Source organism: Macaca fascicularis, chromosome 2, assembly GCF_037993035.2.
Source record: "Macaca fascicularis isolate 582-1 chromosome 2, T2T-MFA8v1.1".
Classification (NCBI taxonomy): Eukaryota; Metazoa; Chordata; class Mammalia; order Primates; family Cercopithecidae; genus Macaca; species Macaca fascicularis.
In genome coordinates this window covers 95,896,597-95,922,306 of record NC_088376.1, presented here as the reverse complement: position 1 = coordinate 95,922,306, position 25,710 = coordinate 95,896,597, and the positions used below count along the sequence as shown (strand labels likewise).

Here is a 25,710-nt window from a genome sequence, read left to right as displayed (position 1 = left end):
TCCAGTTTTTCCACATTGTTGCCAGTACTCAATGTTATCATAATGTTTATTTAAGCCATTATTATAGATGAGCCTGGTATCTGATTGTGGTTTTAATTTGTAGTTCCCTAATGGCTACTGATGTTTGAGAGTAGATTTTTATCTTAGATTAGTCTTGAAGCAATGCAGAAAAAACCTGTATAGGAGAAAGAGATCAAATATAGGGAGCAGTCAGGAAGCGGCTCTGCCCATCCATGTCAGAGAGGCCAGGCTTCTGTTGTAAAGCATAAAAGTGAGGATGGAGGAAAGGCATTTCTAGAAGATAGGGAGGCATTGGGGTGTCTGGGATTGATGGTAAGGATTTAAACCTATTCATGGACATAAGGGAAGAAAAGGAGATTAGGGAGATACTAAGAATGAGTTTGGGCTGGGCACGTTGGCTCACGCCCATAATCCTAGCACTTTGGAAGGCTGAGGCTGGTGGATTGCCTGAGCTCAGGAGTTTGAGACCAGCCTGGGCAACACAGTGAAACCTCATCTACTTGGGAGGCTGAGGCAAGAGAATCTCTTGAACCCAGGAGGCGGAGGTTGCAGTGAGCTGAGGTCTCACCATTGCATTCCAGCCTGGGCAACAGAGTGAGACTCTGTCTCAAAAAGAAAAAAAAAAAAAAAAAAAGAATGATTTTGAGTTTGAAGATGTTGAATTTGAAGTGCATACAGGTAAAATTATCAGTAGGTAGAGCATAGACAAGAAGTAGGGTAGGAAAAAACATTTAGAGCCTTTAGTGTGTCCATGTAGGTGAAGCTGTGAGAGTGAGCAGGCTTACCCAAGGATGGCTTGCAGAGCAGAAGGCGGAGGCTGTGGAGCTGGTGTGTGGTCCTGTGAAATTTCTGGGGACAGTGTCCCCAGCTTGTTAGAGTAGAGTTGACATCAGGGTATGCAGTGGCAGCAGTGAGCTTTTCTTCTACAAAGTGGAGAAGAACAGCAGTTAGGCACCGCTGGGCCTTGCGTACCCTAAAGGATACAGAGTCAGTCATCACTGTAGCAGGTTTTCAACATGCCACTGAAGCCTTATCTCAGAGAAATACGAAGGCTAATACCACTTTTATAAAATTTCAGGAATCCACATGAATTTTATTTTTATTACTCTTTCATGTTTCCTAAACTTTTTTTTTTTTTTTGAGACGAACTCTCCCTCTGTCGCCCAGGCTGGAATGCAGTGTTCTGATCTCGGTTCACTGCAACCTCCGCCTCCCGGGCTCAAGCAATTCTCCTGCTTCAGCCTCCTGAACAGCAGGTGCCTACCTGCTGTTCTCTGTTACCATGTTGGCCAGGCTGGTGTCAAACTCCTGAGCTCAAGTGATCCGCCTGCCTTGGCCTCCCAAAGTGCTGGGATTACAGGCGTCAGCCACCACATTGGCCATGAACTTTTATTTTTTATTAAATTTTTTTGTTTTTTTTTTGTAGAGACAGTCTCACTGTTGGCCAGGCTGTTCCTGAACTCCCAGCTTCAAGCAAGCCTCCCGCCTCAGCCTCCCAAAATGCTGGGATTACAGGCATGTGGCACCACACCCTGCTCCTAAACTTTGAAATTTGAGTACTGTTTTCCTGATTTTACTGTATCCTTGTAATCTCTGAACTTTTAAAAAAGATTTCTTTTATTCTACTCTCTTTCTGTTACTTAGCCTAGACCTAGCAAAACAACAACAATAAGCCCATAGGTTTATTCAATCTATTTTTGTATATACATTAAAATGAATGCATAGCTACTACGTATTTTTGTAAGTTCAGACACCATTACCTGCTTGACCATTACCTGTCAAAAAACAAAATTTCTCAGTATTTATCTTTAACTTGTCTCATGATACAAGTTTGCTGACAGGGGGAACCGGCAAGATGACAAAAAATTTTCTGGCCTGAGATGGTATAAAAATGGATAACGTAAGTAGTTGGGAAGCAGAATTCCTATATAAGCATATAGTTTTGTTTTTTAAAGTAAGCAGTTAATTGGGCAGAGATTGCAATTTCATGTCACATCATGATAACCATCATTTTTGTATTAGTTGTTAGAGACGAAATCTGGGACAGGATCTCCCAGGATGCCAGGTATGCCTACTACCCGTCAGAAATTTAAAACAAACAAAAAAATGCCTCTAAGTAACAAAAGATAAGGATACATCTGTGGCTCTTATGTGGAAAGCAAGGTTTCATTCACCACTATTAGCCTTTGATATGTCCAGTTAACCGGGAAGCAGGAGACCTGTGCTGCTGGTGTCTCATGCCTGTAATCTCAGCACTGTGGGAGGCCAAGGGAGAAGACTCACTTGAGTCCAGGAGTTCACAACCAACCTGGGCATCACAGTGAGACCTGTCTCTACAAAATATAAAAATAAATTAGCTGGGCATGGGGGTTTGTGCCTGTAGTCCCAGCTACTTGGGAGGCTGAGGTGGGAGGATCACTTGAACCCAGCAGCTGTGATTGTGCCACTGCACTCCATCCTGGGTGATAGAGTGAGACCCTGTCTCGCCAAAAAAAAAAAAAATAAAGAAAGAAAGAAAGAAAGAAAAGAAATGGTGTCAAACAGAAGTCAGAAGCAAAGTACCAAAGAATAAGTTCTGACTTTAAGCAGGCCAGTGCTTTTTTCTTCAAGGTGTGAAGAAGTGAAGATGCAGATTACATGGTTTGCCCATTTCTTAGTATTGTGACCAAATCATTCTCTTGGAATATCATTTGGAAAAATTGCTCTAATAGTTACATCTTCAAATATTTGTAATTTCTCACATATGCTTAGGGTTGAAATAAAGCATTCACACACCTACGCACTTTCTTTGGGACTATAATGTTAATACTTGTGATACAATTTGAGGCTTAGCAGGCATCCTTTAATCCTGAAGTGTTAATAAAGTGGTGGCTTCTGTTGCTGTTAGTTCTTTGAGCCTGAGTACTAACTTTGGCTGGCATTAGGCTGGCGTTATTTCAGCTAACATGAAGATTTATACCTAGGCTACTCCTAAACACTGTTCCTGTGCCTGAGGCATGATTATTCAGGCCTAGGTATTCCTTTTTTTATCCTATTTGTGTATGCACATGTAACTCATATGACTGCACAAGCCCTGATTTTTTTTTTTTTAAGATGCAGTGTTTATTCATTTTTTTAATTTAGCAAATATTTGAACACTCTTCAAGATGCATGCACAGCACTGAACCAAGTGGTCTGGTACAGATAAAGATAAATTGGTGCTGGGCCTGCCTGTTCACCAATAGAAGCTTAAACTCACAAACACGTACTCTACACAGATGACTATAATTTAGGTGCTGGGGGAATTAGTAAAACGAGAAAGTGCTTCTCAGGGAACACTTTAGGAGGAGGTATCATTTGACTGGAAACTTGAGGAATGGGTAGAATTTGGAGAAATGAAGAACTTGCCAGGCAAAAGAAAGAGTTGTGGGTTTTAGGGATACCTAGTCCCTGTTGGTATTGAGCATAAAATGTATGAAGTCTTAGCTATAGTACAATACCTCAGTGAATTTCACATTATGTGTGTTTTTTGTTTTGTTTTTTATTTTTGTTTTTTTGAGGTTGAGTCTCCCTCTGTAGCCCAGGCTAGAGGGCAGTGGCGCGATCTTGGCTCACTGCAACCTCCGCTTCCCGAGTTCAAGCGATTCTCCTTTCTCAGCCTCCTGAGTAGCTGGGATTATAGGCAAATGCAACCACACCCAGCTGATTTTTTGTATTTTTAGTAGAGATGGGGTTTCACCGTGTTAGCCAGGCTGGTCTCGAACTCCTGACCTCAGGTGATCCCTCCACCCTGGCCTCTCAAAGTGCTGGGGTTACAGGTATGAGCCATCACGCCTGGCCATGTGTGTTCTTGAATAACAAGCCAAGGAGTTTGGATTTTAATTGCTTTAATATTTAAGCAAAAGCAAGACAAAGCTTGTCAAATGCTTTTATGAGCTTTATCTTATTGGGGTGGTGGTTTGTTTTCTTAGTGCTCTCAGGCAAAGCTAAGGGTGCCTTGTTTTTCATTAGCATGTCTAATCTGGGAAAGGAGGAAGAATGGAAAAATAAGCAGAAGTGGGCCAGGCGCGGTGACTCACACCTGTAATCCCAGCACTTTGGGAGGCCAAGGTGGGTGGATCACGAGGTCAGGAGATCGAGACCATCCTGGCTAACACGATGAAACCCTGTCTCTACTGAAAATACAAAAAATTAGCTGGGCGTGGTGGCATGCGCCTGTAGTCCCAGCTACTTGGGGGGAGGCTGAGGCAGGAGAATCGCTTGACTCTGGGAGCCGGAGTTTGCAGTGAGCTGAGAGTACGCCAGTGCACTCCAGCCTGGGTGACAGAGCAAGACTCTGTCTCAAAAAAAAAAAAAAAAAAAGCAGAAGTAAACTAAAGTTCATGTACCCTTATTACTGGCACATGATCTTTAGTTATTTTTCCCCTTCTCTCAAAAATGTGTCATTGGTGGGATTTTCTTCCTACCAAATTAGAATGTTCTGTGTCTAGGAAAGGTAACAAAGCAAGTATTCATAAAATCCAGGGCTCTTACTTAGTATTTCCTTAGTTCTGTGGTAGGCTGACCCTTTAACCTTGGTTGGAGTTTTCATAATTAGTGATTTGAAATATTTTGGTGAGCTCAAGTTATATCTTAGGAATCAAAGATGTGGGTCTAATCTCTTACCAGAAATGATTCGAAGATGTATTGTTAGGAAAGAAATATGGGCTCATTATAGAAAATGTACAAAGTGTGTAAAGTTATGGAAAAAAAGTAACCACCCTTAATTCCTCTACCCAGAGACAACCATTGTTTTCATAAAATAGTTTTGTCTAGTACATTGTACTTTTAGAGTTTGCTCCTGAAAGCTTTTCTTTACAGACTAAGGATGTGTGAATTTGTTTATGCCCTTGTGTTTTCCGAGTCAACAGTATTACCTGTGAGTCGGCTTGCTGTCAGGAAGGAGAGCAGGAGGAAGGAGATTAGCATTTTGCAGCTCTGCATTATTTTTCTCTTGATTGATATTCAGTGACTCAGCAGATTTTCTGGACAGGGTTAAGATGAGTAAGAATACCTGCATTTTTTTTTTCTCTCCCTGTAGGCATCCATAAAGCTTTATGAGGCTCAGTAGTCTCTTAGGCACTGCTGGGTGTGACACCGTATCTGGTCTGGTGCCAGGTGTTGGTTTCCAATAGCAGCCCAGAGCTCTCCGGCTGAGATAACAACAGTGCTGCGATTGGTGCAGAGCCCAGATGGCTCTCATGCTTGGTAACTGCATGGACAGCTCGCTGGGGCTCTTGAGGTTGGGCTGCTGCCGGGATCATGAGCTCTCTTATGCTGTCTGCTGCAAGATTGCCGCGGCTTTCCTAGGAAGTGCTGCTTAAGGGAAATAAATATAGCCTGTTGGCATGAGTTAAAGGAGCTTTCTGTCAAAGGCGAAGAAAAGTGTTGGAATTAGCTTCCCGGGTTATTTTGTTTGTTTGTTTTTTAAGTACCTAAATCTTTGTTAAGATGACTTGGAAGTTACAAATGGTTAATGGAAACTTTTTCAATGAAATCTTGTTTCCACCGTTAGGTAGGTTTCTGTTAATGCTTTCTTTAATGTCTTATCATTTTTCCCCCTCTCTTAGTCAAAAATAAAAAGGTCAACGCAAGAAACAGGGCCTCCGGAAGGGTTTGCAACTGTCATTGTTAAGCTTACAGACTAAAGTGAAGTTAATTTGGTGCACTGAAGTCCACTAATGAGCAGAATTAAATTTATCCTTTCCCTCCCTGCCCCCCTTTTAAGGAGTTAGCCAATTTAGATGATTAGATGTTATATGTGTTTTAACTGCTTAAGATTATTTTCTGAATTAGCTGTTCAAAGAATCAATTGTTATTAGATATCAGATGAGAACTTCCACTTACCAAAGCCTGCTCGTGGAGGCAGAAAGCAAGACTGACATGTGTACTTTAAAAGATGGATGGAACCTCAAAGGCCATCCTGCCCAGTCCCCATTTAGCCTCACCTCTCTGTAGGTGAGGCCCAGGAGAGACACTTACTTGGCAGACTATGCTGGGGCTGGGTGAGCTTCCAGGGATGTTCTTTCTGGAATCCAGTGGCTCAGAACACAGTACTTGGCTCCTCTTTGAAGCATGATGGCTCTGTTGCCTGTCTCTGGCCCAGTGTGCTGGGCTGCCAAAAAGAGCATGGAACCAGCCAGGAGATGCCACGACACTGACAGCTGTACCTGACCTTAGAGTTCAGGGTATGTTTTCAAAAGCAAATCTCAGGCCGGGTGCGGTGGCTCAAGCCTGTAATCCCAGCACTTTGGGAGGCCGAGATGGGCGGATCACGAGTTCAGGAGATCGAGATCATCCTGGCTAACACGGTGAAACCCCGTCTCTACTAAAATACAAAAAAAATTAGCCGGGCGAGGTGGCGGGCGCCTGTACTCCCAGCTACTCGGAAGGCTGAGGCAGGAGAATGGCGTGAACCCGGGAGGCGGGGCTTGCAGTGAGCTGAGATCCGGCCACTGCACTCCAGCCTGGGCAACAGAGCTAGACTCCGTCTCAAAAAAAAAAAAAAAAAAAAAAAAAAAAAAAAAAAAAAGCAAATCTCACTAAAAAGGATTTATATGTTATTATGAAATCTGTATTTATGTGGTGGAAATAGACACACTCAGGCTTTTAGAGATAAATAAACTACACAGAATGGGTTCCAATAAATGGCTATAGTTGTTTGACTTTTTTAAGAATCCTGTGAACTTGACAACCTTCTGTTTACTTTTTTTTTTTTTTTTTTTTTTTTTTGAGACGGAGTCTCACGCTGTTGCCCAGGCTGGAGTGCAGTGGCGCGATCTCGGCTCACTGCAAGCTCCGCCTCCCGGGTTCCCGCCATTCTCCTGCCTCAGCCTCCTGAGTAGCTGGGACTACAGGCGCCCGCCACCGCGCCCGGCTAATTTTTTTTTTTTTGTATTTTTAGTAGAGACGGGGTTTCACTGTGGTCTCGATCTCCTGACCTTGTGATCCGCCCGCCTCGGCCTCCCAAAGTGCTGGGATTACAGGCTTGAGCCACCGCGCCCGGCCCTGTTTACTTTTAATTGGTATTATGCAGGTATGATGTTGAGCAGTCACTTAGTTTTCTTCAATGTTGTGTCTCCCAGTAGAAAAATAGCCAAACCGCTCAGCCCCTAACCTTTGTGTTTGCTTCTCACCGTGGTCAGCAGTTCTGGCCGGCTCTGCAGTACGGCGGTCACATGATGGAACCCTGAAAGCCTTGTACTACGCATTTAACACACATTGTGTTAGGCACTGGAGGAAGTTTTATTTACAAATTATATTTTGGCCTTTGTGTGTGTGTTTTTTTTTTTTTTTTTGAGATGGAGTCTCTCTCTGTCACCCAGGCTGGAGTGCAGTGGCACGATCTCAGTTCACTGCAACCTCTGCCTTCTGGGTTCAAGCAATTCTCCTGCCCTCAGTCTCCCAAGTACCTGGGATTACAGGTGTGCACCACCACACCTGGCTAATTTTTACATTTTTAGTAGAGACAGGATTTCACCATATTGGCCAGGCTGGTCTCGAACTCCTGACCTCAAGTGATCCACCTGCCTCAGCCTCCCAGAGTGCAGGGGTTACAGGTGTGAGCCACCGCATTGGACCTTTTTTTTTTTTTTTTTTTTTTTTTTTTTTTTTTTTTTTTAGCTAAAGCCTGAAAAATCTTGTTGAAGGGATTTTTGTCAAATGCAAAAGAACAATATTCACAACTCTCTAAATCAATCGTTTTTAAGCCAGGCTGAATGTTAAAATCACTTGAAGAATGTTCCACAAATACGAATGTTGGGGTCCTATTCCAGACCAATTAAATCAGTCTCTGGGATAGAACCCAGGCATCGGTATTGTTTTAAAACTCCCCTGGTGATTCTAGTAGGTAGGCAGTGCTGAGAATCTCTAGTCTGGATCTCATGGAATAAAGTCTATTCTCTCCCCCCACCCATTGGCTCCAAGTGTTTCCAGTAAATCCCCCTTTACCCCTGTGATTCATTTTCAGTTTAATCCTTTGAAACTTTACCATGGTATTAACAAAGTTAATCTTAGACCCAACGTAATAGGAACTTTGAATAAGTTCCTTGGAATTTAGCTTATGAAACAACTGAAAACCCTCAAATTCCTGCTGATTATGGAGTAATGCTAGATTATCAACTGCAGACAAATACCTTGTTTTACCGTGGTGGTGGAGGGATGCTTGTGAATTGTATTGCTAGCTGATCAACGTAACAGCACAGTTATTCAGAGTAACAGCACCGCTACAGGTAAGTGAGCTGATGCTCAAGTTAATTCTTTTCTCCGTGTAGCATAGCTGCTGGTGATGGGACTGAGTTTAGCAGCTTCCCTGACTTAGATTAATAGCTCTTTCTTTTGTATTCTGCTTCTTCCCCATATAGGTTGGGTTCTAGAATTTTGCTGATCCTCTTGACTGAAATGGCTACTATTTGGAAGTTCTTAAGGGAAGAGCTTAAGATGGTCAGGGTCATGTTAACAGCCCACTGGGGAGTAAGGATGTGGTGGGAATTAGGAGAGGAAACGTGCTTGGTAGGTTTCTTTAACTTGTTGGAGATTAGGAAGGGCGGGAAAGCCTGAAGTCAGCTAGTCTTGGGAGGACATCAGTTTTTGATATTTTTTAATTTAAAAGTGAATTTTAATTCACTTTTAAATTTAATTTCTAATATTCTGAGTCCCTTAAGAACTGTATCTGGTGGCACAACAGTTCCCTTTAAAAGTTTGTCTTTCTAGATGTGTGTCATAAAGGCTGCATAGGCCTGGGACATCTGTAGAAATGCTTTTCTTGGCCAGAAGGATGTATTAGAAGAGGCGCCTGTTCTCTTTGTTTGTCTTAAGGTCTTGTGAATGAGGAGAGGAGAGGAAGACAGTGTTGTGAGATCTGAGGCCTGTTGATTCCAATTGTGCCCCAGATACCACTTTCTTTGAGGGGTGTGCCAGACAGGAGCAGGCAGCCTTTAACCCCCCTTGGAAACCGAGGTGCCTCTGTGTTGCCAGTTGATACCTGCAGTCTCTGCCTTCAGGAAGAACTTGGTTGAATCCTCAGCCTGAGGCTTATTAGGAAGGCTACCCTGCTGTCGTCTGGCCGTCAGGAAGGGATTGGATTGCTCAGATGGGGAATGATTTCTGGCCCCTGGTATCTGTCCCAGTGGCCTCCGTGCAGGGGAAAAGCCCTTGGTTGTACTGTCAGCAGGCATTCACTCTGGCAGCCTGTTAAAATGAGATGGGACAGCTGGAGAAGTGGCGGTCATGGGGTGTGATAGGTGTGCTGATTATCTGAGGCCTGAGGATGGTTTTAGGGCCTGCAGAGGCGTCTTTTGCAAGAGCAGATCTGTCTGCTTATGGATCGAATGTTACTTGTTTTTCGTACCAGAGGTGTTTATGAATATGTATTTCCATGACCTTTGTTTGAACCTTGACAGAATCTGAATTGCTTTTTGGTTTTGTTGTTGTTGTTGTTGTTGTTTTTATTTCTCTCTCTCTCTCTCCTTTTTTTTTTTTTTTTGAGACAGAGTCTGGCTCTGTTGCCCAGACTGGAGTGCAGTGGTGCAGTCTTGGCTCACTGCACCCTCTGCCTCCTTGGTTCAAGTGATTCTCCTGCCTCAGCCTCCCGAGTAGCTGGGATTACAGGCATGCACCACCATGCCCAGCTAATTTTTGTATTTTTAGTAGAGATGGGGATTTCACCATATTGGCCAGGCTGGTCTTGAACTCCCGACCTCAGGTGATCCTCCCACCTTGGCCTCCCAAAATGCTGGGATTACAAGCATGAGCCACCCCACCTGGCAGAATCTGAACTTCATTGTCCCTTTTTAGCTTCCCTGTGACCCCGCTCCTGCCCCATTGCCATTACCTTGGTAGGAAAAATGCTGAGTCTCCTGGTCACATAGTCATGGGAAAGATATAAATGGCAATCATACTTCCTCGTTTAATATTTTTCTCAGCTCCTAGATCTGCCAGTATTTTTCCCTTTGAGACAAAGCAGCTGGTGTAGATGCCTTTCTGTGTGGTCGGGCCGTCGGGCCACTGACAGCCTTTCAGTGTGCCGTGCTCCTTAAGATAAATAAGAGAAATGGGTCCCCTCATCTTTTTTCAGGGGAAGCTTTAAAAAGTTACTTGTAAAAGGGATTGAAAGCATCATAACAAAAAACAAATGGCCTCATAAAATACATTCCCCTAGGTCAGCCTATATCAGTACCAGCTGTTTATCTATCTAGGGTTACCTTAGTACTATTGACATTTTGGGCCATATAATTCTTTATTGTGGGGGCTATCCTGTGCATTGTAGATGTTAAACAGCATCCCTGACCTTTACCCACTAGAGCTAGTAGCACCCCTCCAGTGGGGACAATCAAAAACGTCTCCAGCTGTTGCCAAATGTCCTCTGGGCAAGCAAAACACCCTCACTTGTGAATTCCTGGGCTGCACCATGCGACATAGTACTATTGTGGCTATTGAGCTTTTGACCTATGGCCAGTCTGAACTGAGATGTGCTGTAAGCATAAAATACCTGATTTCAGAGACTTAGTACAAAAAAAGAAATACTTAATTTGTAAAATACCTAATAATTTTTCACATTGATTATATGTTAAAAAAGATATAATACTTTTTATTGGGTTAAATGAAATACATTATTTAAATTAATCCACCTTTTACTTTTTATTTTTAGAGTCAGAGTCTCACTCCATCACCCAGACTGTAGTGCGGTGGCATGATCATGACTCACTGCAGTGTCAAACACCTGGGCTCATGGGATCCTCCTGCCTTATCCTCCTGAGTAGCTAGGACTACAATCTCGTGCCACTATGCCCAGCTAATTTTTAAATTTTTTGTAGTGATGGGGTCTTGGAGGGTTACACAGGCTGGTCTCAAATTCCTGGCCTGAAGCCATCCTCCCACCTCAGCCTCCCAAAGTGTTGTGATTACAGGCGTGAGCCACTGCACCCTGCCTACTTTTTACTTTTTAAATATGGCTACTAGAAAAATTTAAGTTACATTATGTGGCTTACATTTGCAGCTTGCGTTATATTTCTGTTGGACAGTGCTGAGCTAGAGTGTTGATCTACTGTAGGTTAGCCATTGATTTTGTATTAGGCATTTAGATCCCTATAAACTGTTGGGTTTAATGGTTTTTTCCTTTGGAAGATTTTCCTTTATGCAGTAAAGTTATGGAGACCCAGAGTATGTAGTATTACATATTACCAGTTTGCTCTCCTGAATTCCTGCTGGTAGCATATTAAAAATCAGTTTAATGTTCAGACCGTGTATGTTTGTCTATATTTCCCTCCTTTCCATATTGCATTTTCTTTTCCATATTGGATTTTGTCTCTTTTAAGGCATATATGGTTGTATCTTAAATTTAATTTGTGTTTCTCGATTGGTGACATTGGGTCTGTGTGTTCTCTCCTGTATCTAGAACAGTGCCTGGCACATAGCAGGCTCTCAGTAAGGACTAGTTGAATGAATGGATGAAAAAAATACTGTATTTTACTTTTTCAGTAAAAGTCCGCTACTTGAAATATATTATTCTGTTAGTTACTTGGTTACTTCTTATTTTTATTTATTTATTTATTTAGAGACAGAGTCTCACTCTGTCACCCAGGCTGGAGTGCAGTGGCATGATCTTGGCTCACTGCAGCCCGATGGCCCCGGCTCAGGCCATCCTCCCACCTCAGCTTCATAAGTAGCTAGGGCTAATAGCGTACCTTTTTTGTATTTTTTTGTACAGGCGGGGTTTCATCTTGTTGCCCAGGCTGGTCTCAAGCTCCTGGGCTCAAGCAGTCTGCCCGCCTCAGCCTCCCAAAGTGCTCGGATTATAGGTGCGAGCCACCACACCCCACCACTTGGTCACTTCTTTAGCTTTATCTTCCCTTCTCTTAATGCTAATTTCCTTATGCAAAAAAGTTTCCTTCTCATGTTCGAACCTCTCTTCCCTTTGATACATTTCTGATTGTTGGGGGTAAATGGAGGCTGTCCCCCATCATAGCTGGACTAAGTATGCTATGTAATTTATGTCGTCATTTTTAATGTAATTTTTGGGAGGTTAATTCCAGATGGATTAATGTATGATATGAAACCTGGATCTCAATTAATTCATCTCCAATCTGGTTAGTTGTTAGGAAGGTAGGTAGGTAGGATGTGAGTGACCGTCTCACTGTGTCACACAGGCTGGAGTGCAGAGGTGCAGTCATGGCTCACTGCACCCTCGACCTGCCACGATCAAGCGATCCTCCCACCTTAGCCTCTCATGTAGCTGGACCATAGGTGTGCACCACCATGCCCGGCTAGTTTTAAAAAATGTTGTATATAGACAGGTTCTCACTTTGTTGCCCAGGCTGGTCTCGAACTCCTGGGCTCAAGTGATCCTCCCACTTTGGCCTCCCAATGCTGAGATTACAGGTGTGAACCACTGCACCTGGCACAATGTGGTATTTATTTGTTTCAACAATATTCACTGACTCATGATTCCCTACCTTATTATATTATTTATGCTTTTGTATAGTAAGCCCTTAAAGCTTGAATATATTAAGTCTTTTCTCTTGGTTCGTTGCCATTTTCTATGCATTCAACCTTAGAATGTTGATAACTCACTTCATGGAATGTTAACTGTGGTAGAAAATATTTATTTTTACCTTGAAATAGACATACTTTTTTTTTTTTTTCCTGGCATGCTCGGGCATGTGAGCTTTTTTGGGAAGCCTAGAGAGGAAGAGAAGTTAGACGTCCAAGCATATAGTTAGTTACATGTGGGAGACATCTGTGCAGTTACTGGCAGGTTAGTATAAAGATGCTGTTATGTGTCCTTTTTTTTTTTTTTTTTTTTTGAGACACAGTCTCCCTCTGTCACCCAGGCTGGGGTACAGTGGCGCAATCTCAGCTCACTGCAACCTGCACCTCCCAGGTTCTGGTGATTCTTCTGCTTCACCCTTCCGAGTAGCTGGAACTACAGGCATGTGCCACCATGCCTGGCTAAGTTTTGTATTTTTAGTAGAGACGGGGGTTTCACCATATTGGCCAGGCTGGTCTGGAACTCCTGACCTCAGGTGATCCGCCCACCTCAGCCTCCCAAAATGCTGGGATTACAGGCGTGAGCCACTGTGCCTGGCCCTGAGTCATTGTTTATCTTAATCTGATATTCACCCGGGGAATAGAGAAGAGCCGTTTATGAGGTACACCTGGGATAATTTTGTACAGTTATGGTTTATTTGCTTGTTTTTGTTTTTTTGTTTGTTTTGTTTTTTTCTTGACAGGCACATAGCAGAGTGATGAAGAGCCTTAGCTCAAGGCTGGATTGAAATCCCTGCTGTGACCTAACATTGGTGTGCTTCGGTTTCCTTAGCTGTGAAATGGTGATACTAGTACCTACCTCAAAGGGCTATTATGAGGATTACATTAGTTAATATCTGTAAACCATTTAAAACAGTGTCTGTTGGTTTGTTATAAATTTGTATACATTTTCTGAATTACCTTTAAGTGAAAAGCTTGCCTTTATAAATGCATACTAGTCATGAGATTTGGCTGTACACAAGGAAGATTGCTATAGCTTCCTTTATTTCTTGCTGATGTCAAGACAACCTGAGGTCCACAAAATAGAAGTGAAAGTACTAAAGTTAATAGCAATTCTCTTTTGCAATAATCCTGGAGCACATATCCTGTAATAAAGTTAATTGGAGCAAACTGGGTAGAAGTCTAATTGCTAGGACCTACATTTTTTAAATCCTGTAACCCCAATGATAGAATTTATCCTAAGTAATCCAGAAGGAGAAAAATAAAACTATAATTGTATGTTATACTATTAATAATAAGCAAAAGCTGGGTGTGGTAGCTCACACCTGTAATCCCAGCACTTTGGGAGGCCAAGAATGGAGGATTGATTGCCTGAGCCCAGGACCTCAAGACCAGCCTTGGCAACATATTAAGAAGCCGTCTCTACAAAAATAAAAAAATTAGCCAGACATGGTGGTAGTGCATGCCTGTAGTGCCCAGCTACTCTAGAGGCTGAGGTAGGAGGATTGCTTGAGCCGGGGAGGTCAGAGCCGCAGTGAGCTATGATTGTGCCACTGCATTCCAGCCTGGGTGACAGCAAAATCCTGTTTCAGACAAAAATAATAATAAGCAAAACAGCTAGAGAATCTAAACAGAAGTGGAATGGGTAAGATTGCCTCAGTGGTATATCATGTAGCATTAATTGATGATATGTAGAATGTAAGGTAAAGAAGGTATTTTGAAGGTATTTTCGTTGACATGTGAATACTAGGTGCCAAACTCTCTACTATGCCAGAGGCCAGGGATACAAACAAGAGGAAGACAGCTTGCCCTCTAGGACCTCTTACCAGAAGCATCCTGCTGTGGTGGTATAGGTGCAGGGAAGACATAGGAGGAAGGAAATGAATGCCCCCACCTTGAAAGAGAGAAAACTAAAGGAAAGAAGAAATAGTTGAGATAGACCCTAAGATCTATTGGCTAGCTAAATTGGGGTAATATAGCTAACATGTATTGAATGTTTATTATATACCCAGTATTTTGCTAAGCACTTTTAATTATCCCATTAATTCCTCTCATCCCTATGTGGTAGGTGCATGTACCACTGTAAAAATGAGTAAACAAACTTAAATCTGTATCTGTCTTCTAAAATTCATGTTTGAAATTACTATGGCCCCCAACTGTGGGAAGATTCTGCCTATGGAGGTCTTCATACTTTAAGGCCATAAGAAAGAAATAGTTTTGTTGGAGTAAGAGAATTCTTTTCTCTTGTTATTATTATTTATTTATTTATTTTTCATGTTAACATTTGAGAGTTCTTGCCAACAGCTGAATGTCTGTTGCTTATTGTTTTGAGAGACCTGTCTCTGAAGGAGCTAGGTGCAGATACGGAGTGGGACAGTGGTTTCTTCAAAGGAGAAGATCCTGTATCATACCTGTGTTTCCATCAGATAGTTCATTTTCCTGACTTGGTTAATGTGTAAAGATATGACAACAAGATTGACAGTTTGGGAAAACGTTTAAGAAAGAATAGCAGGGTCAGGATGCGACTTGGAAAGTTCGTTGCTTAGAGTAGCAAGGTTTGATTCTTTTAGATCAACAATATAGACTTTTCCATACTCTTACTGTGAGAATTTCTACTCCATGCTTTGTTACATGAGAATTCTGAGATTAGTGCTATTTCAGCCACTCTTAGGGGGTTTGTCAGGATAAAACTGCACCGAGTGCATTGTTCTAAAACCAAAGGCAGCAGGAGAGCGCTGAGTGTCTGCCATCAGTAGTGCCACTACAGTATTCATGAGAAACCTGGGAAATGAAGGCTTGCCTGGCAGCTTTCATTTGAATCTTTTAAAAAAGAGCCTTTGAATTTGATGTTTTCCAATATAGGAAGTAACTTACTACCTCGGTGGTGGTGAAACATGACATAGTTATATATAGTAAAAGCAACAAAAACCATGCAATCAGAGGATTTAAAAAGAATTATTAAGTCCATTTACTTTTCTATGAATAGGTTTTAGTGAAAACTGTCACTAGGCATTTTAGAAATGAAGAAAATGAAATTAGTGTGTTATACACATAGGAATTGGCATTTGTTTTGCTCCCACCATCTGGAATAGTCTTACAGGAGGAGGCACTTGGTAAGTTATTTGTTGAAAGAATGGATGAAAGATGTGAAGATTCTGGTTTCCTATTAATGCTAATATGCCATGCTCCTGTAAACATACTGATGGATTGCATGCCAAGTTTTCCTCTTCTGATGCTTCTCAAATGTCAAATGATGTTTATAAAACCCTTCTAACTCTTGAACTTGGTTCACCTGAAAAAGCAGAAGAAATAGAATAGCTAAAACAAATTTGAAAAGGAAGGATAAAGTTGAAGGCATCACACTATCCTATTTTAAGACTTAGTTGATAGCTACAGTAATCAAGTCAGTAGTTATCAGTGGAGGGATAGACAAATAGATCAATGAAATAGAGTCTAGAAATAGACTCAGACAGGCATGGCCAACTTTTTGACATAAGTGCAGAGCACCTTACTGGAGAAATGGTAATCTTTTCAACACATGATATTGGAACAGTTGGACATCTGTAGGTAGCAAAGTGAACCTTTGCCGAAACCTTACACTTTATACAGAAATTAACTAAAGATGAACCATAGAATTAAATGTAAAATGTAAAACTATAAAACTTTTAAGAGAGCACATAGGAGAAAATCTTCATGACCTGGGGGTTGGAAGAAGAGTTCTTAGGCATGACACTAAAAGCACAATTGTGAAAGAAAAAAATTGGTAAATTAGACTTCAAAATTACAAACTTTTGCTGCATGAATGGCCCTAATTAGGATGTAACATGGCCATAAAATGGAAGAAAATATTTGCAAATCATATGACAAGGAACTTTAATCCAGAATATGTAAGGAACTTGCTAAACTCAACACTAAAAAAAAATTCGCTTAGAAAATAAATTGTAATTTCAGCACTTTGAGAGGTCAAGGTGGGAGGATCACTTGAGCCCGGGAGTTCAAGACCAGCCTGAGCAACACAGTGCTGTCTCTGCAAAATAAAAATAATTAGCTGGGTGTGGTGGTGTGTGCCCGCAGTCCCAGCTCATTGGGAGGTGGGAGGATCACTTGAGCCCAGGAGTTTGCGGCTGCAATGAGCCATGATCATGCCATTGCACTCCCAGCCTGGGCAACAGAGCAAGACTTTGTCTTAAAAAAAAAAAAAAGAAAGAAAAAAAAAACATAGAAAATGCGCAAAAGACTTGAACAGACACTTCAGCAAAAAGAATGTGGGGGTGACATATAAGTACAGATAGATGTTAAACATTATTCATTCACCATTAGGGTAGTGCAGATTAAAACCACAATAAGATTCCATACCACACCTACTAGAATGGCTAAAATAAAATATAATGCCAATACTGGCCAGGCACAGTGGCTTACGCCTGTAATCCCAACACTTTGGGAGGCCAAGGCAGGTGGATCACAATGTCAGGAGTTCGAGACCAACCTGACCAACGTGGTAAAACCCCGTCTCTACTAAAAATAGAAAAATTAGCTGGGCATGGTGGCAGGCATCTGTAATCCCAGCAATTCAGAAGGCTGAGGCAGGAGAATTGCTTGAACCTGGGAGGCGGAGGTTGCAGTGAGCCGAGATTGCACCACTGCACTCCAGCCTGGGCGACAGAACAAGACTCTGTCTTGGGGAGAAAAAAAAAAAAAAAAAAAAGCCAATACCAAGCACTGGTGAGGATGTGAGGAAACTAGATTTCGCATCCATTGGTAGTGGGAATGTAAAATGGTACTGTGGTCAAGTAATTTCAATGACAACTAATATTTGAATCATAAATAATGTCAAGCTGCTTTATATACTTCTTGTGCTGTCAAAAGTTAAACAAGAAGTGAGATCTCCACTCGAAGTCAGGAGTTTGAGACCAGCCTGGGCAAAATGACATCTCTACTAAAAATACAAAAATTAGTCAGGCGTGGTGGTGGGTACTTGTAATCATAGCTACTTGGGAGGCTGAGGCAAGAGAATTGCTGGAACCTGGGAGGCGGAGCTTGCAGTGAGCCAAGATTGCACCACTGCACTCCAGCCTGGGTGATAGCAAAACGCCGTCTCAAAAAAAACAAAAAACAAAAACCAGTGAGCTCTCCGTTCCAATACAAATTTATAGTGGATGTATTTTTCAAACCGCAGTTATAGTTCTAGCAGTGATTTTTAAACCTCAATGATATACGAAGCCAATTTCCATATTTCAAGATCTATGTATTTTGGAATTAGTGGCAATGATTGTATAGTATTGGGAATATAATTAATGCCTCTGAATTCTATACACTTAAAAATGTCTAAAATGCCAAATTTTATGTTATATATATATTTTACCACGTAGAAATAATCCATTTAACTGCGGCATTTAGTAGCTTCCACATAACTTTCCATTGAAAGTGATTAATCTGCAGTGTAATAACATGATAAAGGTAAATGTCAAGAGAGGACTCTAATAGAATTCTATAATGTCTTCCATGAGATAAAAGGCTCAATTAAAAGTGTATATTCCTGGATTTAGCTCAGTATTTGGCAGTTCCTTTTTTTTTTTTTTTTGAGACAGGGTCTTGTTCTGTTGCCCAGGCTGGAGTGCAGTGGCACAATCTTAACTCACTACAATCTCTGCCTCCGTGGTTCAAGAGATCCTCCTACCTTAGCTTCTCGAGTATCTGGGACTATAGGTGTGTGCCACCACGCCCTGCTAATTTTTGTATTTTTAGTAGAGATGGGGATTCACCATGTTGACCAGGCTGGTCTCAGACTCCTGACCTAAGGAGTCTGCCCACCTTGGCATCCCAAAGTGCTGGGCTTACAGGTGTGAGCCACTGCACCCAGCCCGGCAGTGTACCTTCATGAAGACATTTGCAAAAGTGGAATTGTAGAATCTCATTGCAAATCAGTATTCATAGATGAATATTTGCAATCAATTTTGATGAAAGGGAAAACTATTTTAAACCCCAGTTAAGTGAAATGTTATTCCCCCATAAAAGAATTTCATTCTTCTCATCAGTAGTTGTGTATTATAAAAAATTGTACTCAATTATTATAATCTGAATTGTGTCAACATTTTGTGGAGATTTGTTTTCTCTTGTAATAGGAGTACCTACTTAATATCTTTGATTTTGCCTCTTAGCCCACAAAACTTAAAATATTTACCTCTGGCCTTTTACAGAAATGTTCGTCAACCCCTAGCTTAAAACATTAATTTTTCTCTTTTTCTTCTTTTCTGATATATGCTTTAAAGGCGATGAAAATCTCACTCTATTCTCCGTTTTAACTGCATCCCAGAGATGCTGATGTATTGCAGTTTCATACTGTTTAGTACAGAATATATTCTGGTTTCCGTTTAACGCATTCTTTTTATTTATTTATTTAAAGAGAGTCTTGTTCTGTTGCCCAGTCTGGAGTGTAGTGGCGAGATCATAGCTCACTGCAGCCTCAAACTCCTGAGCTCAAGCAATCCTCCCACCTCAGCCTCCTGAGAAGTTGAGATTATATAGGTACAAATTGTCATGCCTGTTTGATGTCTTCTTTCACTTACATATTACTTAGAAGTATATTGCATAATTTCTGAACATTCGGAGATTTAAAAAATCTTTCTTACTGATCTCTAATTAAATCCTAAAGTGGTCAGAGTGCATGTATACATGATGTCAGTCTTGAGATTTGTTGAGGTTTACTTTATAGCCCAGCGTATAGCCCATTTTGGCAGATACCCAATGTATATTTGAAGTGACATTTTTCAGATCTTTTGTCGTCTTCTGAAGCTTTGGATATCCAAATAAGGTTGGTCCCTGTAACATTCTGTACCTACTCTGTACAGATTCCCAGTTTCTACTCACTTAAAATAGGTGTGCTTGTATTTTTAGTGTATCTTTCTGCTTTCTCAACCCAGGAGTTTTTTTCTTTCCTCTTGTGGTTATATGCAGCTTATAGGTAAGAAAAACCTTTGTAATGTACTTGAATCTCAGCAGTCCTCAGTTCATTATCAAGTGCCATAGTCCCTAACCATTAAATTAAGTGTTGACCTTATACATAAGGACTTCGTATAAGAATGAGTTCGTTTCTTGTTGACTCCTGTCATGTTGTACCATTGTTCTCTTCACATTGGTCTGACTTGCCTTTGACAAAAGGAAGGGAGTGTGCTTTGCAGGGCTGTGTGCTTTCCTAATACCAAGAAGTTATCTAAAGATACTTAACTGTGCTGTGAACTAAAGCTATTGTGTTTGATCTGCCCAGCCATCCAGCTGACCCCTGTATACAAAATTCTACCTGTTCAGTTCTGTTAATGTTTAAGTTGCCTCTGTTCTTTGGTGGGAAAAGAGGTGATGTATAAAAATTGACTGCTTTGTATAAGGCTTGGTATGTTAGGTGCTAAATCACTTAACTTTTTCTTGATTTGGGGATCTATTCTCCTTGTTTTTGTTTTTTGTTTTTTGTTTGTTTGTTTGTTTTTTCCCTTCTTTTAGAGACAGAGTCTTGCCCTGTCACCCAGGCTGGAGTGCAGTGGTGTGATCATAGCTCATTGCAGCCTCCAACTCCTGGGCTCAAGTGATCCTGCTGCCTCCACCTCCCAAGTAGCTGGTGCTACAGGCACACATCACCATGCCCGGCTGATTTTTTTACTTTTTGTAGAGACGGTGTGTTGCTGTGTTGCCCAGGGTGGTCTTGAATTCCTGAGCTCAACCGATCCTCCTGCTGTGGCCTTCCAAAGTGTCAGGATTATAGGTGTGAGCCACCATGCCCAGCTGAGATCTGTTTTTTACTATTTCACAATAATTGCTGGAAATATTTGTAATAATGTGACTTTCACTGCTTAGACAGAAAAGGAAGACAAGGAAATTGAGGAAAATGAAGCTTCTGCTTCTATAACAGGAAAGCATAAACTTTTGAGTTACTTTTAGAGTAAACTAGGATAAGCATGTCTAGATTCTTGACCCACCCTCTTCTGCCACAGTCAGACTTAGAATGCACTTTTGCATGCTCTTTTGTTAGTCTAATTAATGATCATTTATGTGCTTTCTAGTTAGTCAATACGTGTAACTTTATATTTCAGCTCATGAGAGCTTCTGCCCCATGCTACAGGGAAGTGTATAGCTCTTCAGCTGTGCAGCCAGGATGAGAACTCATGTTCTGTTCTTCCTGCTACTGATGAGACAGGGGAGGCACATGTACATCCAGGCTCTTTCTGCATGGCAGGGCTGTTTAATCAGGGCTGATGGAAGTTTTTGTCATAGAAAATGGGCAATCAGATTTGCAGTTAGTAGTGAAATAATTGACTCTCAATCCATATTGGGAAACAGAAGATAAAACGTTGGTAATAAAAATGTAAATTTTAGAACATAGAACACAAAGAGTGGACCATAATCCCAACACTTTGGGAGGCCGAGGCAGGCGGATCATGAGGTCGAGAGATCAAGACTGTCCTGGCCATGTGGTGAAACTCCATCTCTACTAAAAATACAAAAATTAGCTGGGTGTGGTGGTGAATGCCTCTAACCCCCCTACTCGGAGACTGAGTCATGAGAATTGCTTGAACTGGGGAGGCTGAGATTGCAGTGATCCAAGATCACGCCACCGCACTCCAGCCTGGGCAACAGAGCGAGACTCCATCTCAAAAGAAAAAAACAAAAACAAAAACAGGGCCGGGCACGGTGGGTCATGCCTGTAATCCCAGCACTTTGGGAGGCTGAGGCAGGCAGATCACAGGGTTAGGAGTTCGAAACCAGCCTGACCAACATGGTGAAACCCCACCTCTACTAAAAATACAAAAATTTGCCAGGCTGGTGGCACATGCCTGTAATCCCAGCTACTCAGGAGGCTGAGGTAGGAGAATTGCTTGAACGTGGGAGTTGGAGGTTGCAGTGAGCTGAGATTGTGCCACTGCACTCTAGCCTGGGTGACAGAGCGAGACTCTATCTCAAAAAAACCCAAAAAAAACAAGAGTGGACCCTAATGTAACCTATGGAACTTCAGTTAATAATGAATCTGTATTGGCTCATCAATTGTAACAAAGGTACCACACTAATGGAAGATGTTAATAATAGGAAAAACAGATGGGGAGGATGGGGGAGGTACAGAGGTATATGGGAACACTCTGTACTATCTGATCAGTTTTTCTGTAGAACCTAAGAGGCCAAAAAAAAGAAAACTGTTTAAAATTTTTAAATATCTAGCTTACTGTTCCCCAGTGGGTTCAAATCATACAAAGTTAGTGTTTAACCTCCTGACCCTTGCTTGGGATTTCTCAGTTAAGATGGGTCCAGTTTGCAGTTTGAGCCCGTTTCATCAGTTCTGTTTGCCTCTTGCCTGTGTGTTAACTGTGCTCTTGCCTTTCTCCCTATCTGCTGGAATAGTTGGAATGCCAAGATGCCTTGGAAACAGCCGCCCGAGCCGAGGGCCTCTCTCTGGATGTCTCCATGCATTCTCAGCTCAGAATCCTGGACGAGGAGCATCCCAAGGGAAAGTACCACCATGGCTTGAGTGCTCTGAAGCCCATCCGGACTACTTCCAAGTAAGACGCCCTGCCGGCTGATGACATGAAGCATCAAAGGCATTTTTTTTTTTTTTTTTTTTTTTTTTTTGAAACGGAGTCTTGCTCTGTCGCCAGGCTGGAGTGCAATGGTACGGTCTCGGCCCACTGCAATCTCCGCCTCCTGGGTTCAAGTGATTCTCCTGCCTCAGCCTCCTGAGTATCTGGGACTACAGGCACCACCAAGCCCAGCTAATTTTTTTGTATTTTTAGTAGAGATGAGGTTTCACCATATTGGCCAGGAAGGGCTTCAATCTCCTGACCTCATGATCCACCCGCCTTGGCCTCCCAAAGTGCTGGGATTACAGGTGTGAGCCACCACACCCGGCCCATCAAAGCCGTTTTAGAACATTCAGGCCAAGATTAGATCAGCTGAGGAGACCTGTCTTTAGTTAAGAGCTCTGTTCACTAAACTCTGTCTTTTAAACACGGGCTGCCCTCTTCGTGCGTGTTGATAGCTTTGTGATTTCGGTTTTCTCTCCTTAGACACCAGCACCCAGTGGACAATGCTGGGCTTTTTTCCTGTATGACTTTTTCGTGGCTTTCTTCTCTGGCCCGTGTGGCCCACAAGAAGGGGGAACTCTCAATGGAAGACGTGTGGTCTCTGTCCAAGCACGAGTCTTCTGACGTGAACTGCAGAAGGTAGGCGCCTCTGGTCCACCCTCATCTCCCCCATGCTGGGTGGGCAGGGCCTGAGCTAGGAGTGTGAAGTCCACAGCTCTGTGTCTTTAAAGAGCCAAGCTGTCCAGTGGAGGGTGGGCGGCCTGGGGATGACTTTCTCTTTGCTCTTTTGCTTTATCTCCTATTTCACCTTTGATCCTGTTTTAACCACGGGCTTTCTCTCTCTCTCTCAGCCCCGCTTCTCTTCCTGAGTCTGCAGGGAGATTATGTTGCTGCCTTGTGACAGAATACATTTTTGTGGTAGCTGATTGTCATGATTAAAATCTAGTTTACAACTTCACATTTTACCACAGGAACCTTCAGAAAGGGTCGGGGGCCCCTGAAAAAGGAAGTTCTTATTCACAAATTGCATTCAGGGATCATTTCCTGGGTGGAAAGAAAGGCTTTTGCTCTCATCATTTTCTGTATCCTGGGAGGCTCCCTATACAGGGTAAATATGTAGTTCCCCAGGAAGGGTATTTTTTCCCAGAAGGTGAAGACTATGTACATAATTTTAAAGGAGAGACTTATGTGAGTGGTAGCAAAACCTGGAGACAAAAAGTGGTGGCAGGCGGGGAGCTAGGTGTGCCTTTCCCCCGGGGAGATGTGTAACGAGGACGTGTGCCCTTATTAAGACTAGAGAGACTGTGGCAAGAAGAACTGAATGAAGTTGGGCCAGACGCTGCTTCCCTGCGAAGGGTTGTGTGGATCTTCTGCCGCACCAGGCTCATCCTGTCCATCGTGTGCCTGATGATCACGCAGCTGGCTGGCTTCAGTGGACCAGTAAGTTCTAACCATCCTTTCCGACAGTCTCCAGGGGCCCGGCCACGGCCAGCTCTAACACTCTTATTCTGTTCCAGGGGTTGTGCTCAGCTTTGGGCTAGGTAGCAGTCTTAGAGATGCCTTCAGGACTGTTGAAAGGGGTCGATGGATTTTGGAGTGAATGGTGGCTTGGCAACAGCTGGAAGGATGAAAGGGCAGTGTTGCCAGAGAAGAAATGGAACTGGCTTGATTTCTGGGCGGGGGTAAAATGGAACTGATTCCAGTTCTGCACAGGACTGTGCTTCTCGGTTGTGTGTTGACATGAAATGATAGTCGGTGCAGGCAGATGTGTCTTGCAGTGCTGTGAGTGGGTGAGAGCACATTATGTGGCCTGGGCTGGTGAGCCAGCGCTGGGGACATGCCGAGTGCCTGGAGGCAGAGTTATCACATGTTTGGCGGGTCCATGGCAAATAAGCCCTGAGAAAACTAGAGGACTGTCGAGGATTTTAGAGTCTGACCTGGAGTCCATTTAAGTTTGACTTATAGTGTAACTGTGTGGCAAGCGTTGGGGTGGCAGCCGTGGTTTTCCCCAGTCTGTACTGATGCAGAGTAGACAAGAGAGCCTTTGACGTTCACTCTGTTTCCTGGGCACCTGTTTCTTACACTTGCTGTGCTGCCTTACACTTGAGACCTTGATTAAATCTATTCTCTACACATTTGCCTTGAGGCATCGGAGCAGTAGTACTGCTTGTACTGTGCGTTTTCCGTGTGTGGGTAAAGCTGGAGGTTCATGGTTTCGGTAAGTATGTGCCTCAGATGCATGGTGATTAGGTAAAACTAATTTGCAGTTTTGTTTTTGTTTTTGTTTTTTTAATGTTTGATGCCTCTTGTTAAAGTTTTGATCTCTTTTCTGAAGCAGAGAACACTACTTTTCTGGTATTGGGTTTCTATATTATTAATAATTGACCAACTAACATACTTTATATAAAAGTTTTAAGTAAGAAGGACCATGTAACTGAAATGTTGTGTTATGTAATTTACCAAAATGGCAAACACTTTCATAGAGCCAGCTTCCCCCAAGAAGAGCTTCTGTCATTGTTTCACTACAGGGCTGGTGGCTGCTCTTACCTCATAGAATTCATTCCTCTGGGTAGCACCCTATGCAGGCTTTCCGAATAAAGTGATCATGGGCTTTCTTGATTCCATTTGGCCAATGCAAGAACTTCATTGACTCCCCTCTAAAAAAAAATTCCATGGATTGTTGGGATTTTTATTTTTATTTTTTGAAAAAAAAGTTACCTATCCATATTCAGCTTGGTGGCTTCACGGTCACTCCTCCTGAACATTCGTATATTCCGTAATCTCTCATTTATGGTGCAGAACACTGGGATACTAACCTCTAGGAAACTGTTCTAGCTGCCAGGGAAAGCTAAGAGCCCTCCTTTCACAGGAAAGCAGCAGCGTGCTTTTTCTTCTCTCTGCCCTTTCAGGGAAGAGCATCTTAAGGCCAGTGTTATTTCATGGGATTCTGTCCTGGAACTGAGAAAGCAATGGACTCATCCATAGTGTCTTATACATTTAAAAGTGTAAATAATACACACTTCATTTTTTGGAACTCCAATTCTAATATGTTTCTTTTCCATTGGAAATTGAAAAACCAGGCTGGTTTTGAGATTAGTACTAGCAGTGAGTAAACCTCCTCTCTGTGGCCTTAAATCCTTTTGAGGAACATTCGTTTTAGATTTTTGCAAGTTTCCTAATCTGGCACGACTTTCAAACTAGCTTAATCTGTCCTTACAGAAACCTGTATAAGGACAGACTGCCCACATACGGGCTCCCCAAATAAAATGGCATTTTTATTTCTTGTCCCTGCTCGGGTTTCACCGAACCTTGGTAGCCATACACAGAACAAATGAAACACAATCAAGTTGTTGTGCTGTGTTTGTTTTTACCTACTGGCCAGCTGATGCTGACATTTATACACCAAGATGATCCAAGGCTTTGGTGATGCCAGTGGACTAGCGCCATATGTGCAGGGTGCCTGGGGGTCATAATAATATTCACGGAGTACCAGACTCTCTAACAGTATGGTCCTGTGTAGCCACATTGCTACACTTACAGAGATGCTTTGGGGCCTTTTTGGATTAAGACAATTCTAAAAGACCAGGCCTCACCTGTGATCTGTGTATAAAGAATTAGCATCGCA

The 25,710-nt window shown here is 42.3% G+C and overlaps 1 protein-coding gene across 11 annotated transcripts in view; it reads left to right on the top strand.

The window, feature by feature from the left end:
- The window catches only part of ABCC5 (ATP binding cassette subfamily C member 5), a 95,655-nt gene that overhangs the window by 6,528 nt on the left and 63,417 nt on the right, over window positions 1–25,710 (top strand). For all 11 annotated transcript variants that reach the window (XR_012430908.1, XM_005546513.4, XM_045386532.3 and 8 more), the window contains exons 3-5: window positions 21,907–22,064; window positions 22,569–22,724; window positions 23,378–23,525. Coding sequence is in view for 10 of the 11 variants with exons in the window: in XM_005546513.4 (XP_005546570.1) it covers window positions 21,907–22,064; window positions 22,569–22,724; window positions 23,378–23,525 (462 nt within the window). In the remaining variant the exon portion in view is untranslated. The remainder of the gene's footprint in view (window positions 1–21,906; window positions 22,065–22,568; window positions 22,725–23,377; window positions 23,526–25,710) is intronic.